The 13,700-nt window shown below is 40.6% G+C and overlaps 1 protein-coding gene across 1 annotated transcript in view; it reads right to left on the bottom strand.

Moving 5' to 3' along the window:
* Positions 1-297: 297 nt before the first annotated feature.
* Positions 298-13,700, bottom strand: part of LOC112952155 (rab GTPase-activating protein 1-like) — a 35,854-nt gene continuing 22,451 nt past the window's right edge. Inside the window, exons 7-8 of the mRNA XM_026044967.1 lie at positions 7,311-7,352; positions 298-348 (exon numbers count right to left, since the gene is read on the bottom strand). Coding sequence (XP_025900752.1) covers positions 298-348; positions 7,311-7,352 — 93 coding nt within the window. The remainder of the gene's footprint in view (positions 349-7,310; positions 7,353-13,700) is intronic.

Here is a 13,700-nt window from a genome sequence, read left to right as displayed (position 1 = left end):
CTTGAATTCTAGAAAGTTTAGAAGGATCCAAYACTAACAAGCCAAAATTAAACAAATTCAGGCTAGAAACAAGATGCACCCTTTCAGGAAAGAGGAAAATTAACAAGACTAGCTTCCCAAGAGAGGTGGTCTAATATTGTCAGGACAATTTTTATAGCAAGGTTTCTTGTTTGAAAAGAGATCCTCCAAAACCTGAACTAGTCAGAGGTTGGGCGAGAAAACCAGATCCCTACCAGCGTGGTGGGATTTGCAGGAGCTCCTAGAAGATGCTGCAGTGGTCATGTCTCATCTTTTATTTCACAAAAAAWTTGTGCCTTTTTTTTCCAAGGAGTCTCCTTTTTGGAGAGACTAAAATGAGAAAGAAAAAGAAAAACTAGCAGTGCAGAATAAATATTATGCCAATTCTTCACACCGAGTATGACAGTTAACTGTCACACAGATCTGCAGTTTGAGACTTTTTACACTCCYTATCATTTTTATGGACTTGTACACTGTAAGGGAATACTTTATCTTATTTTTATTCATGTCTGATCAGAAATTATGATTTTCTTTTCATGTAGACTTTGCTATTCTTAGACATGTCTTCACCACATTAGATTGTCCTGTATTTTTGAAAAAGGCCTGACTCACATCAGCTCAAATCTCAAAATGGTCTAAAAGACAATAACCTAAATTAAACATTCTACCGAGTGTGCAAAACATGTAAAACCCAGAGTAGAGTCTATTTTCTATGTTGTAGACAACTTTTTTTTATTACAATTAATTTTTTTTTTGTTTCCATCCTTGGGCCTTCCTATGTATAAAAATTGCTACTTCACTCACGTTGCACTGCCCCAGTGAAGACCAAAGACAGATGCAGCTGAGGTCCACTGGGCTCAAAGAGGGGGCTACCAGCAAACTGCTGTCTATGGAATGCAATCTGTACAGACTCTGACTTGAAAATGTCTTTATTTTCTAAACTCGGTTAGCAAGATGGCAAGGATCTTTRTGCCAAGTCATTTACAAATCTTTGTATTTCAAAATATGCCAAGGGAGACGCGACTCCTTTTTTAGGCAATATAAATATATAAACACTGAGAAAATATCTGGAGAGAGTTCGGGGGATTCTAAGGAAAATTACAGGTTTCTRTCCAAGGTAATTAGTGTTTTATGACAGTTGAAGCAAGAGCTTTGTGCTTCTTGGACATTTTTCTATGAGGAATAATTATGTGCCACCATGATCACTGCAACTTCTATCTCAAATATTTTGCCAGGAACACAAAATGCCTGAAAAAAAAATCTGTGTTATGTTTCAGGTGTTCACGCAGGATTAGTTCTCAGATAGTAGTGTTCCCACTTGCATATTTAAAACATCATGACAATTTGCTGCAAAATCTGGCTCCTTGCCTACCTTGTTTAGTTTTAAAAATAATGACCCCATGTAAGGACTGCAGATTTCTTTTTTTAATCTTCCTTTGCCTACCCAGCTTCTCCTTGCACAAGCAACATAAGCCTTCCCTGTCTTCTCTTTGTTCCAGTCTTTCCTGCAAAAGCACCACTAATCTTGTAGGAAAAATGCATACAAATTATATCATGCTCACACAAAAGCATTGCCTCTTACCCTTTTCAGAAATCACTTAGCCCTTTCCATTCTTCAGGTCTAATCACAGCTGTGTAATCTGAATTTAGTTACGTTTACATCTTTAATGTTACTAGATAGAAAACAGCAGTACAATTCATTTATCCAACAGATTGCACCAAGGAGCTGTGCTGAGGTTCATGCTAGCAAACCTGCTCTTAAGTGGCTTGGAAATACAGGTCAACGGTGAGGTGGTAATGTCTACACATGCTACTATATTGGCCAGGGTTTTAAAGACAAGAGAAACCAGTGAAGAACTTGCAGGGGACAGTGAATCCTTCTCACAGAAGGACTGCAAGAAACTGAATGAGGGGGCGATTGTACGGTAAAAAAAAGTCAATATAGATAAATATGAATATGATACAGGGGAAAAAAATCTCAGTTTTCTATATAGAAGATAGACTCTGAGCTTTTACTATACAGGAATTCATCTTGGCAGTTATCATGGACAGTCTTATGAAAATGTGAACTCAGTGCTCAGCAGAGGTCGAGAAAATAAGTCAAATATCAGCAATTAATAGGAAAGCTTCAAAGTTAGGGAGAAAAGGCCATTATTCTACAGTATAATTTTTCTTTTGAACATCATGTGCAACTCATTTCTGGTTTGGGATGGAATGACCAGAGACAAAACAGGTACAGAGGGAGATGACAAGATTCAACAGAGGCTTCCAAATAAGGACAAAAATCAAAAAGACTAAGAGTATTAAATCTGGAAAACAGATACAATGAATATATAAAAATATGCATGATCTGGAGAAAGTACAAAGATACCAACTGCTCAAAATCCCTTTCAACACAAGAACAAAGAGCCTCACAAGAAACTAATGGGTTTCAAAGCAAATTGTCTGCAATTAAGCTGAGAAAATCACTGCAGCTGCTAAAGTGTCCATGTACTAAAAAGTCACTGGACCTAGAGAAGCTAAAATGAACTCAGCATGAATATAAAGGGCAACAGGTATTTTAATGCAGCTTTTAATGTGGATACTTTGGTTTTAAGAGAAGCCTCTTGGAGGTTAGGTTAGTGCAGTTACAAAGTAGTCTAAACTAGATTATCCTAAAATAACAAGAGGAAAAAAGGTGGTCAGGGAATTTTGTATGACATTTCATCCAATCTTCTGCTTAAAGCAGTGCTACTTTCAACATTTCAGGCTCCTCATGGCATTGCACATGCAAAGTTAGAGCATATGCAGAACTAGACTAAGTTATTTTTCTCTTGAAAAAATAACTCTCTTTTTCTCTTTTCTCTTGTAGGCCACAAGGCCTAAGCCCAGTGGCCTACACTCTAAATGCAACTGAATTCGAATCACTTTCTACTAGTTCACAAGGCAACTGTCATAATTTCAGCCCTGCCTGAAAGACAATTCTCTTGTTCCCCCGCCCCGCAAATAACCTATGCTGGAAATGCACAAGTTTTACCTAAAATAAGCACTTGCCCAGTCTTCATCAACATCCTCAGAAGTTTAGCTGATGAGGTTATACAAAACATCAGTACCTCATTTCAAAGGGATATGGAAGACGTCGCACAATTTCCTGCTGCATCTTTTCATATGGGTGATAGAATTTATTCACTAAGCTGCTGTTACGACTTGCACTCTTTGGTTTCTTTCTTGAAAAGTAAGAAGCTGTAATGTGCAAACATGCTTAACTTTGGTGATATTTTTCTTTGTTTTCTTCAAACACTACTTTTTAAACACTAGTGGCCCGGGCAAGAAAGTGCCAAAGTGATAGTATCAGTAGAGGGGACATGTTGCGAGACATGATCTTCATGGATGTAATTTTGGTTTGCACTACAAGACACACAACTCTCTGAAGAAAGAGGGAGATATTCACAAACAATAGTATCTGAGACACAGACTTAGGCATCACTGCTCTATCTGCCCTGCCTGCTTCTTAGGAGCAGAAAATTTGAGCTACCTCTTCAACATAAATTTCASACTTTATTTCGAAGTACTAGGCTGATGCAAGCAGCAGTTCAAGAGATAAAAAGTGAACAGAATCTGAGAGAGATCAGGCCTAATGTTTACACAATGATAACAAAAAAGCAAAGCATCTTGTGGAAAAAAATATACAATTTGCCATGCATTCACTGATAAACATAAATGTATCCAGAAGCATAAGACAATTTTATTAAAAACTTCTATCCCTGCAAATGTCTGTATCTAAAGTGATAAAACAGTAGTTACAGAACCTCTGGTTGGCCATGACTATCACTCCATACAAACGTGAGAGACAAACACAGTGCTCTGTTGTCAGATAAAGTAGATTTTCAAGAAATAATATAAAAAAAGAATCAATACAAAAGACACTTTGGGGTTTCTCAAAGATCCCGTCATTACACCTTTCAGATTTGAGGAGATAGAGAAGAAAACTAAGACGATCAAGAACTCAAGAATACTGGTTTATTCATTAAAGAATCACTGGTACCTACGTCAAGGTACACAAGATTCAAGATGACAAACACCACTGTGAGTGTGCCTGGAAGGGAACTATTTTAGCTAAAAGACAATGCTGAGTAAGGGCAAGGGAGCATAAAATGATCATTCACAAATTTAGAATGGAATAAGAGAAGAGAGCCCCACCAGAGCAATACTAGTTCTGCTGCTATTAGCTTACAGAACAGGTATCATGCCATAGAGCAGCCTGCCATAGCAAAGGAGAGGCATTTCTTTAGCCCAGAAGGTCTTTTTCCAGTCCATGAACCAAATGATACAACATTTCATATAATTTCAAATAATACTTTTAATGCATGGCAATTTTGACTTTTTTTTTAAGCCAAGAAGCTTCTGTACTAGCTACTTCAATTACCAGTCCCATCTGCCATGCCTGCCAGGGCCACTGCTCTTCTCTCCAGTCTGCTGAACACACACTGACACAAACAGCCTTGAGATCGAGAGGTGTCAACAGAAACAACCAAGACAAATAACTGTCTTGTTTGCTTAATACACAGTTATCACTTGATATCATGAGGTGAGCAGGGCTTGCACAGCTGCCGTTAGAAATGCTGCTGCTTTAGCCTAAGCCCAGGGAGGAGCAAGTAGAGGGGCTGCTTTTCAGCAAACATGTGCTCAAGTGAGCCTCTGTAAGCCTTCTGCGGCATGCAGAAGTTGGGAAGCAGAAGCAATAACACACCGCACTATTTCCTCACAAATTTCTACCCATTTCAATTTGAACAGCACAYACTTTACTTATCAAAGCACTGGCTTTCCTCTGGCATTAAGCAACATGTTTTCAATGGTTACTCTGAGAAAAATGCTGTTTCAACAACCYGGATAACAAGGATTGTTATTAATCATTATCTGCGAGTATGTTATCTCCATAAAGAAAGTTTGGTTTGGACCTATTTTAAAAACTCAAGATAATTCCTTACATCTCTATCAATTCTTCCCTTCATTTGCACTAACTTAATCCAGAGCCTTATTTTTGCACACATTTGGACTGCTGCGCTAAGACAGTATCTTTCCCAGCACTCCAAAGCAACAGTCCTAATCAGGGAGTCTCTTTACAGATCTCAGCAGTGCACGTGGCAAGTCCCTTCTGAGGCTGAGCTTTCTAGGAGCGGTTGCCCTCCTGGGAAGGGGCTGACCTCACGCTGCAACGCTCGCTGTGCCGCTATGCAGGTAAGGGAAGGGGGGGCACCCTTCGCCTGTTCCACCCAAGGCCACTTACAAAGTGCTGATCGGGACCTGCTGCCACCTCACTAGCTACATGATCCATGTCACTGTCACATACTGCCACCAGCTGGGTAAAACAACCATCGTGCACACTGTGGACTAGACAAAAAGCAGTAAATACTGAAGGACGCATCTAAGAAAGCACAGTATTGAGATATTATGGGGAAAAAAAAGACGGTATTTTTCCTTAAAATGCAATAAGAAATCAAGCTAATGCCTTATCACAATGCAAAGTCTCCATGGACAAAGCACTTTAAGCAGCAAGCTGTAACTCGTTACAAAGATATCCCAACGCGGGAGATGGAAGCAGAAAGGATGCCCCTCGTCTTCCTACAAGATGTACACCCCTATTTTCTGAAGGGCGCTGCACGAGCATGTAACTGGTCACCGGAGCAGTGTCAGCTGCTGTTCAGCAGGCAGATAAGCAGTCAGTTGTAACTGAGAGAAACTCCATAGACTTAGGACGGAATTTGACAAAAAAGTTCCAATTCTGTTGCTATTTAGCAAAGGCGTAACAATCATTTATTCCATGGCTCCCAAGCACAAAATTCCCTCTGTCCCTGCTAGACCAGTTCTGCTGAACATGAGTCCTCGAGCTACTGAGCATCACTCGGAGGTGGCTCACATCCACAGTCTCATCTGATTTACCTCTATTTCCTCCGCACTTGCTTTAGCCAATAACAGAAATTTTCTCTGAAGATAACACCTCCCTTACCGTTTCAAGGCTATTACTGCCAAATCAGATAGATGCCTCATACCGCTTATGTCTAAGAAGAAATGACATTAGCAGAACTGAAAATGATTCTTAAAGCTCTCAAACTTACGACACASTGACCAAATATTTTCCTGACCGTTCTCCTCCTGGTACAGGCAGGGGAGTATGAAATATATAAATATGTAAAATGAAGGAAGAAGAAAAAAATAGAATATTTAGTATTAAATGAAGCTTGGGTTGATGATTCAGGACAAAAACATGGTCTTACTTGCAACATGTATCTCTGAGTGAGAMAGTACAGACCCCTTTCTGACCTTATCACATTTTTTTGAGAACTGATGTCATTGTTGCTGACTGCAGCTCCCCTGTTGCCACTTGGGACAGCAGGAATCCAAAGGAATGCAGATCACTGGGGGAATCCCCAGAGTCCAAATGCCATCCTGGGTAACCAAACCCAGGTCAAGGCTGTTGTGGTCCCCTCTCCCTTGCCAGTCACTTTCAGCACCAAGCACCCTTTTTTTCCTCCTTTTTGTCAGCTTTTAGAGCTGTACATCAGCACCTCCACCTGCTTCCAGAGCCAGTTCTTACTACTGCAGAAGCACTACCCATGGTGCCATAACCTGACAGGTTTCCCATCAGTCACACTGAACAAGTCCCCATAGCAGCRAGCAAAGTACAGAGGCAGCAAAGAGCATGCCCTGAGCTTTGCCTAAATCATTTTATGGCAATACCCCTGAAATGGGAAGGCAGTTTCACATCCCACACCACATGCCTGTATGCAGGTGGATTTGACGCAGAGCCAGCTCCTGGAAGACAATGCAAATGAGCTTCGAGCTCTGCCACTGGCACCCAAAGGTCAAAGGTTCACTCCAGTTTAGRCGAACTCTCCTATATCTAAGTTCAAGACAGAAGGTACCCCCATTACCAAATATTTCTAAATCCTCTCTCTCAATAATGCAAGTGCATTTCACATCTCTGGTGTGGGTTTCTTGGCTATTAAATGAATCTAGGTACCAAATAAGTCATGAAATCAATCAGAACCATTTTCTCAGAAACAGTTACATGAGGCATTTAAATCTTTACTCCGTATATCTTTTGTCCCAATAACTTCATTACGTTGTTAATTTTAATGAAAACACATCTATCATAATGTTTGAAGGCATCCCTACCCAAAGACATGTCTCTTTCCTTGCTTTCCSTAGAAGTCCCACTATTACTGTTCCCTTTGATACGATAAACTCATTTAAGAACATACTCCATACTTTTTTTTTGCCCATTACAAAAAGTTTTTTAATCAATGACTTACCTTTAAGAGTGCCAAGGCCACATGAAAGATGATGTTCAGACCCTGAGAATAAGAGGAAAAAGACTTCAGTCAGTGCCAGCATATAAATCTCTCTTCTATATTTGTTGTCACCATCAAGCACCACAACTAGATGCTGCAGACCCTCCCCTTTCCATGCTACACTTCACAGCTCATCCCTAAAGCCCCAAGGCAGCTCCCAACTCCTGCTGGGGAGGATGCAGGTTCTCTGGAATCCCGTGTCTCCATCAGCCCGGTGCTACCTGTGGCACAGGACTTGCCATCTGCCCCCGTCCCTCCTGAGCAGTGCAAACACTGCAGCCAACAGGCCACTGCAGAAATGTGATGCCTATTTTAGCTGTTAGGATTTAGGTCCATTCTTTGAAAGTTGTGATTATTCCACATTTTTTTTTTTTTTTTTAATACTGAAACTCTCCTCCTATTCCTGAACATCTCTTCCTATTCCTGAAAGGAAGAGTTCCTCTTTAAAACAAAACAGAAATGCTGTTTAAAAAAAATTTACAAAAATTTGCAAAAAGTCTTTGGGGGCTTCTTAGGCTTTCCCCGCCCCCTTCTATGAGTTGTATGGTGCCTTGAAGGGATTTTAGCCATGAGTGAGTGTTAAGAGTGCAACTACATGAGATTTAATGAATATTGCAACACTGCTCAAATTAATTAATTTTGCATAATCATAACAGACTAACTTTTTCCACTAGAGGTCACAATTGCAGCAGAACAGAACTAAAAAGGCACATTTCAGGTACAACAGAAGCTAGTTACCTTTAATGCCTCATTTGAATAGAAAGATGTATACCAGGCGAGGGGCAGGACGCAGGCTGCCTAGCAGCACGTCAGACAAGCAGGGGACGGGGCAGGTGCCCTACGATCCCATCTCCACAAGGACTCTTGCAGCAGCAAGCTGTCTCTCAAACCGAGGAGCTATTCCACACCTGTGAGCTGCTGTTTTGCAGGCAAGGGCCCAGTAGGGCCTTTCTGAGCCTGAGGGCTCCACAGTCCTGGGCAGCAGAGTGAGGCAGAGATGGCATTTGGAGGAAGGGCTTCCATCGGATGTGCAGCAAGGTGATTTACATTTCAAATGTGGTGCTTCACCCACCTACTTTCACAACTCATTTTATAATCWCTGGTCCACACACTGCTTGAATTATCTTTTCTAATGCTCAGGAGACTACTCAGGAGACATAGYCAAGTTTGGTTAATGATTATCGCTGTGAAAAACAAGGCTAGAGAAGCTCTTCCTTCCCCGCCCCCCAATTTCTTATTTAAAACCCTACTTCATTTACAACAGAGATTTATTAAGACTCAGCTTACACTCCTCCATCTATTTTARAAGTAGAAGTACCAAAATACCAATGTGTAGCAGGCACATAAATCATTTCTAGCAATATCCCTCCAGCAATTTTATAATGGAAATATGAAAGTACATACAAATCACAGCTGGGAAAAAGGAGACAGACCTCATTAAATAACCTTTAAATAACTACTTCTCAAAAAAAACGCGTTATGTTTATGGCTTGTGTCATATTACTTCCCAATGATGCAATGATGCACCCTTTTGGCTTTCCATCTGACAGGTTTTGCCACTGATGAGCAAATGAGTCTGCAGCCCAAGACCCCAGAAATGAGACCCATGGACACATTTTCCCCAAGGTATTGGCCTTCTGCAGCAGGCTCAACAGCTTCTATGCGCCCTGTCTTGGGGCTTAGGTGATGAGCTAATAGGCACCTGCAGTTTCTTCATTCCTCAGGTAAGTGTCATTTAAGAACCCTCTTAAGCTCATGTAGAGGCCTGAAGCATTTTAACAGATGTCACTCAGCCCTGGAACTTCAGTRAAAGAACAAGCCCTCTCAAAGCAGACAACTCTCAACTATGCTGTAGCCAGAATGGGCCAGCAAAGGGAAAATATCAGAGCTCAGGCCATCTTACAGATGCTCAGCAGAACCTGCTAACAGCTCTGACTTACTGCRCAGACACTTCTGAACTCTACAAGGACTTTGGAGTTAGAGTTACATATATTCAAAGCAAAACAGCTCAGTTTCACAACAGCATCTTTCACACCTACCAGGATAAGGGTACGTGAGCATTCAGGAGCTCACCRTTTTCCCACTCAGATTTCACTTCACAGGAATACTTTTAATTTAATTTACATGGCAAATCATGCTCTCCAACACAGATGGTAGCTAATGTTCACATGAACAAAGCAGTGAATCTTTATGTCACCAGGCTGTAAAAATGTAACAAATGCTTTTCTCCCAAGACAGAAATCTTGTGGGAAGGTAGCCTACAATACAAGTACCGGAGAGAAAGATTGGCACCTTTCCCTCTCCAAGCTCCAAAGGTTTCCTCTGAGAAACCTGTCTGTGTTTTACAGCTATAGCCTCTGCACTATTTCCACAAACACACACGAGTAAATCTCTTCAGAAAACACATGGGAAATTCATGTAACATCAGTGCTTCTTATTAGCAGCTTTGTTCCTAGATACACATGACCTGTAGGAGGAAACAGTGACAATATCAACACAATATTCTTTACAGCTCATCATCAGGTAGGGGAGATAAATGCGAGAGTCAACCAAGCACCTCTTCAAGGTCTGAAAAGCTTCAAGACTCACATGACATGTCATCAAAAGACCCACTTAACCTGTTCTGATTTTCTAATAACTGAACGTGTTTTTTTTTTTTTTTTAAAGACAAATTAGCTATTCAACTGAAGTTAATTTGAAACTGCTTTATAATTACGTCTTTACTTGCACATTTTTCAAAGGAGCTGTAAAGGCTAATTGGGGTTACAAACCCAAAAGAAGAATTAAAATTCTATTTATGCTTTGGATTGCTTCCAGTAAAACATTTGTTCGGCAACTAGAATATGTTGAGAATACAGAATAAACTTTAGGAATATCATAAATATATTGAGGGTGCTGACGCCATAAATACAAGGTCTCTTTGTAAAGTAATACAGACTTAGAGCACATTCTGCAGGGATATGCATATTATTTGGTACCTTTTACTCCAATATTATTTGTGYCTTGTACAGGTACAAGCTATAATGATTGAAAAAGACCAACTCTCATGCAAATAAACAATGGGAAAGAAAACTGTCTCTGACAAAGACAAAGATTTGTTGTGCTTGTACACAGTGTGTGCAGGCATGTACATAGATATTCCACATCATGCAAATAACTTCCTTTAGTTACTAAATTTGTTTGAAATGCTAGCTCTTGCTAATGCAGCAGAACGTGCACTATTAAAGGAAAGAATAAGACAGAAAGACTGTTCTGGCTCACTGGTCACCAAAATAATTTCTCTGTTCCACTGGTCCTTTACATTTCTTGTTCTAGTAGGCTCAAAGAAACTCAATTTTCACATTCTAGACTGACTCCATAGATATTAAAACTGGAAAACTATAATATCATTAATCTATAATATAGCAAGCTTTGTATAAACAACAGATATAATCGTATTAATAAACAGCTATCTTGGAAAGAGAGAAAAACACTGCAAAGAGACCTTCCTGCCAAGAAAGGAGACATCAGCTGCTTCTCCAGTGAGTCAGTGTAAATCACCTGCTGTGGTAACTCACAACAGAGTGAGTGGTACTCACTACAATACCACAAAGAGGAAAAGAAAATACAGAAGTCTCCATTGGAATACTATGATCATATGAATAATAAACAAATCCAGATTAAGAACAGCTGAATTACCTGAATTATTTGCTAAACAGATAAGAGGGAGACTGTAAAAGTGGTGCCAGAGAATTAAATATTTATACTTTCTGTATTTGATACTATGGAAAAATATGAGATAAACAGCAGGCAGCCCTCATTCAGTATCAGTAGCTTTGGCATGAGATTGTTCCAGTGTTGGGCTTTTTTTTTTTTTTTTTTTTTTACAAAAATAAATATAAAGGCAGCATATAAGGGAATATAAAGCAATATTTACATGTTTCAAGATGATTTGCATATAATTCACTGCTGGGACATTGTTATGGGTGGGTAAAGGCAGAATGCTATGAGATTAATACATTCTTCTTCTTGGTTTCTGTGACAATGATAATTGCAAACACAGAGTAAGCCATTTTCCCATATGAAATTGCTCCTGGGCATTTGGTATTTCTGCAGGGGTAGGTTCTTAATTCACAGGCTGCCAGGTAAAGGACAGCAACACTCTGTCTGCTTGACCAAGCCATCCATTAACATCAGCTTCTGGCATTTCTGCTTTGCAGAGGTATAAAGCAGCGGCTTTTCAGCCACTCCTCTCCCTCTTGCCAAATTTGACTAATACAGGGACAAAAAAAGGTCCTAAACATGCACGATGGAGGCCTGTGGCACGCCTKTTAGGTATGTGTGTATATATTTATATGTATTTGAAGAGAAAAGAAAAAGGCACCTCATATCTCTGAAGAAAGTCAAGTCCTCCAGTTCAAATCCCTACGGAAATGGGTCACAGCCCTGTCGCTCTGCCTTTACCTCAACAGAGCAGTTTGAGCGGGAAGTRTGGTTCCTGATTTTCACTACTTTATGAGAGAATACAGGATGGCCTCAGAGGCCAGATACAAGGTAAGGACAGGTGTTTTGACAGGGGCATCTTTTTAAGAGCGCTCCCCAAGTCAGCACAGGCTCTGGCTGCTCAGCGCCACCTTCCCCTTGCAACCTGTCCCTTTGGCTTTCAGTCCCTGCTATTCAAATACAGCAGGTGGCACTAGTGCTAAGTGAGCATTACCGAAACATATCCTATTCCTCGGGGGCAGGCGGCGGGGAATCAACCAAGTGAGCATCAACTAGTGAGCGGCTAAAATACATTGGGCARTCAACCCAGAGGCCTAGCAGGACTCTGCCTCAGACACCTCCCTCCTGTGAGGTCTGCACCAGGCCATTCACCCAGGTTCCTCAGCTCAGCTAAATTGGCATCTCTATCTGAAAAATAGTTTCTGAAGCAGCCCCAGCATCTCAGACCACAATATTTACCACCATCACCCAAAAGCTACCTCTGTTTGCACAAGTTCTTGAAGCACAGGTTGCTCTGGGACGGTTTTCCCTCTGTTCATGCTGAGCGTTTATCACCAGTCTAGTCCTAAACCTGCAAAGGGTGTTTTGGGGATAAACAAGCTGCAACTAGGAAGGAAAAATGCATAAATCACAGGTGCTCACAGGAAGAGCCACACAATGCGGCACAGTGTTGTGTGAAACCCTGTGGCACTTTGGGAGCTCTCAGAGGTGCTCTGTTAAAACACCCTTTCCCTCAGCTCCTACTCGAGCTGCTTCAGCAGCGACGCAGGAAGCTTTGTGCAGCCCGCGGCACCTTCACCAGTCCCGCTGCTGGGTCAAAGCTCGTATTCAAATGTCTAATACCTCGTAAGACTTTTGGTTTGAAAGTAACTTTTTTTATCATCATAATCCAAATCTTTTAAACAAACACCTACAAACGCTATTAAAAGTTGCTCATCCACAAAATATGCAATCAAGTACGATATCTCCCTTGCTCTCTAGTTTATTCTGGTCCAGTACTGAAAAATTGACACTAAGAGCTGTAGCTATGAGAAATTAAGCTGAAATTACTTTTAGCATGGCCTTAAATAACTGTTCTAAATACAGGAAACCATAAAATTCAGGGCCAGAAAGCCTGAGCTAACCCCACTGTGGACCCAGGATTTTGCAATGAAAAAGATGATAATAGCTGACATGCCAACAGATGCTTTTTCATGCATAAATCTAACTTCAAATCTCAAAATCATCTTTCTACAAGTTTTTACATACACTTCTATAGGGTTTGCATCACCTTAATTGTCTGGCTTTGTTTTGCCTACTAACTTTTAAAGTCACATCTATTTCGTGAGGAGAGAGACTCTGTACACAGTATATGCATACTTTTTTTTTTAATTTTTAATAACATAGCACATTTCTTGCAGTCTTTTTAAGTAATGTAATGCCAGGAGAAGCTCTGTAATGACATTTCAGATAGAAGCAGTTCTTCTCTTCTGCACTGTTGATTACTGTCTGTTGTCTTATAAACATGACAGACGATGTGAACTGAAAATAGTGACATCTTCCTTTGTATAAAGGCTCTGGCATATGCAGCAAAATATTGCATTTGTTCTCAGGCAAACTAGTTCACTTGCATCTTTGCCTTTAGAAGAGTAATCCTGACCAAACCAGCATCACTCAGCTGGACATAGATGCTCAAATTCTGCTCGCTCCWACCTGGAGTGGGAGCATTACAGAAACTACTTTCTTTTCACTGTGATGTGCCTTCTTAAATCAATTCAAAGTTACTGTGACAGTCTCAGAAAGAAAACCTCTCTGCTCTCCTTCCACGGCACGGTGGTGGTCGATAAAGGCTATGGAAAAGACAGATAGCTCTCCAAAGACCTAGCGCGA

Source organism: Nothoprocta perdicaria, unplaced genomic scaffold (assembly GCF_003342845.1).
Source record: "Nothoprocta perdicaria isolate Ctin4 unplaced genomic scaffold, notPer1 scaffold_392, whole genome shotgun sequence".
In the NCBI taxonomy this organism is placed as follows: Eukaryota; Metazoa; Chordata; class Aves; order Tinamiformes; family Tinamidae; genus Nothoprocta; species Nothoprocta perdicaria.
This window is presented reverse-complemented; position numbering and strand designations above follow the sequence as displayed.